The sequence below is a fragment of the Octopus bimaculoides genome, chromosome 26 (assembly GCF_001194135.2).
Source record: "Octopus bimaculoides isolate UCB-OBI-ISO-001 chromosome 26, ASM119413v2, whole genome shotgun sequence".
Classification (NCBI taxonomy): Eukaryota; Metazoa; Mollusca; class Cephalopoda; order Octopoda; family Octopodidae; genus Octopus; species Octopus bimaculoides.
The window spans coordinates 9,718,635-9,721,184 of record NC_069006.1 but is presented as its reverse complement, the minus strand read 5'-3'; the positions used below and the strand labels follow the sequence as shown (position 1 = coordinate 9,721,184).

Below are 2,550 nucleotides of genomic sequence, written 5' to 3'. Positions count from 1 at the left end.
TTTTGATTTACCTTTTGCAAGTTCAGAAGTAATAACAGATTTCTCTGAAGTAGTTGAGTCACATTTGCGACCCATAATTACACGATAATCAGACAATTCATTAATAATTTGAAACACCGAAAGTTCACAAAGCGATGGAAATGGCTGCAGTTTGTTTATACTTATGCAAAACCTCATGTTTTTTACATGCCATGGACATATGACTGTTGCCATCTTTCTGTGGAAATTTTGCTGAATGCCAATAAGTAGTTTTAAAATAAAATAAACAAATGTTACGTTGTTAATAATATGAAACACATACACATATATTTATATGTATTGTGAAACCATCAAACCCGAGTCAGCTTGGAAAGCTGATGTTAAATGATGAGGATGACGATCATCATCATCATCATCATCATCGTTTAACGTCCGCTTTCCATGCTAGCATGGGTTGGACGATTTGACTGAGGACTGGTGAAACCGGATGGCAACACCAGGCTCCAGTCTGATTTGGCAGAGTTTCTACAGCTGGATGCCCTTCCTAACGCCAACCACTCAGAGAGTGTAGTGGGTGCTTTTACGTGTCACCCGCACGAAAACGGCCACGCTCGAAATGGTGTCTTTTATGTGCCACCCGCACAAGCCAGTCCAGGGGCACTGGCAACGATCTTACTTGGCTTGCCGGGTCTTCTCACGCACAGCCCATTTCCAAAGGTCTCGGTCCGTAGTCATCGCCTCGGTGAGGCCCAATGTACGAAGGTCTTGCCTCACCACCTCAGCCCAGGTCTTCCTGGGCCTACCTCTTCCACGGGTTCCCTCAACTGTTAGGGTTGATGATAATGGTGATGATGATAATAATGATAATGATGATGATGATGATGTTTTTCAACAATAACCTGTTGTGTGTATGGATATATATATATGAAAAGGATGTTATGATACTATTCCACACATACAAAATCAACCATACCAACAATCCAACATATGTACATCATCAGCTGCCCCATGGATATCATTATAGTTTCAACACCTGGCCAGTACCATTCAATCCGGTGGTGTCAGCAGCACTAAAATAACTGTTGTTTGAGAACAAACATACATAAGAAATCACCACATTCATTTAATCTTAATTCTAGGAAGGATTAAACTTTAACGTATCAATTACATAACGAGAAACATGTTTCCCCTATGTACAACAGTATCAGTAAATAAATTCAATAAGTAAATCTATAACCAACTCCTAAATATATAACTAAACAGCAACCAATCCTTTAAGTCATACGTCTTCTCAAATCAATAATAATGTTTGTGCATATTAGAAAGATTTTTGCTGATTTTTAATTAAAGTTCTTCTTTACTTTTTAGAGAAAATTAATTCTAATGAAGCATTTCTCATCATGGAAATAGGTAATTATTGTTTTTCTTCATATATCATCTCATAATTTTTCTTAATAATTTTTTTCCTTATGCAACCACAAGGTTTTGAGTTCAATTCCACTTCATGACACTTTTGGCAAGTGTCTTTTCTTCTAGTCCTGGGCCAGCCAGTAAAACCAATGCTTTGTGAGTTAAATTGACAGAAACTTTGTAAATATTCTCTGAGTATGATTGGAAGGGTACCCACTAAATTTGAAGGATTGAAAATCTGAGTGTCTGATCCTGTCATGGATTGTTATTTAGGGATACCAACTGATGCCTCACAAACATTATCTTGTAATAGGGTGGGACTCTTGAATCCTTCTTGGTCAAAACTCAACTCTGAATTTAATCGAATGTTTAATAACAGAACCAAGAATGTCTGAATGGTTTTAACCCTTTTGTGATTATATTTCTAATCAAATACTCTATCTTTGTTTTAATTGATTTTGAAAATAATGGCGAAATTAGTGAAAGATATTTCATGTCTGTCACTTTATTAACTGCATCAAGAATGTCTGAATGAAAGACAGAGAGTTAAGTGAGGCTAAAAGGCTTAAAATATTAAACTCCTCCACACCAAAATATTTATTTAATTAACTCTGAAAATCATATTGAAGATTTACCAAGTCAAAAGACCAATGTTGTAGTGATTCTGTGACAGAAGAGAAATGAATGATTGAAGAAGGGATTAGAGTTATCTGCCCTTACATTAAAGACTTCTTCACTTCCCTCGAAATGAATATAAACAGGGTTCATACATTTCCTTATTGTACTGTGTCATAGTACAGGAAGTAAAGAGTTCAACTTGCAATCAGGAGGGAACGAGAAATCATTTGTATTAACGATAATCCGTATCAAGAAGAACAGCAACAACTTCAAAACTGAAATTGTTTCAAGAAACTGAATGGTACCTTCATGCAGTAGGGAGAGTGAAGGTGTGTGGGCTAGGGGTTAGGGTGTTGCACTCACAATCACAAGATTGTAGTTTCAATTCCCAGACTGGCTGCTGTGCATTGTGTTCTTGAGCAAAACGCTTTATTTCATCTTGCTCCAGTCCACTCAGCCGTCAATGGGTAACATTGTCACATAGATTGGCATAGAAGGGTGAGAGGGTGGCTCAGGAAAATCACCCGAATGGAGGTCTTTGTC

At 37.3% G+C, this 2,550-nt stretch overlaps 1 protein-coding gene across 3 annotated transcripts in view; it reads left to right on the top strand.

The window, feature by feature from the left end:
• Positions 1–1,345: 1,345 nt before the first annotated feature.
• The window catches only part of LOC106871631 (phospholipase A and acyltransferase 4), a 13,746-nt gene continuing 12,541 nt past the window's right edge, over positions 1,346–2,550 (top strand). For 2 of the 3 annotated variants that reach the window (XR_008266838.1, XR_008266839.1), the window contains exon 1: positions 1,346–1,389. Coding sequence is in view for 1 of the 3 variants with exons in the window: in XM_052976980.1 (XP_052832940.1) it covers positions 1,380–1,389 (10 nt within the window). In the remaining 2 variants the exon portion in view is untranslated. The remainder of the gene's footprint in view (positions 1,390–2,550) is intronic. The other variant, XM_052976980.1, reaches the window with a different exon arrangement.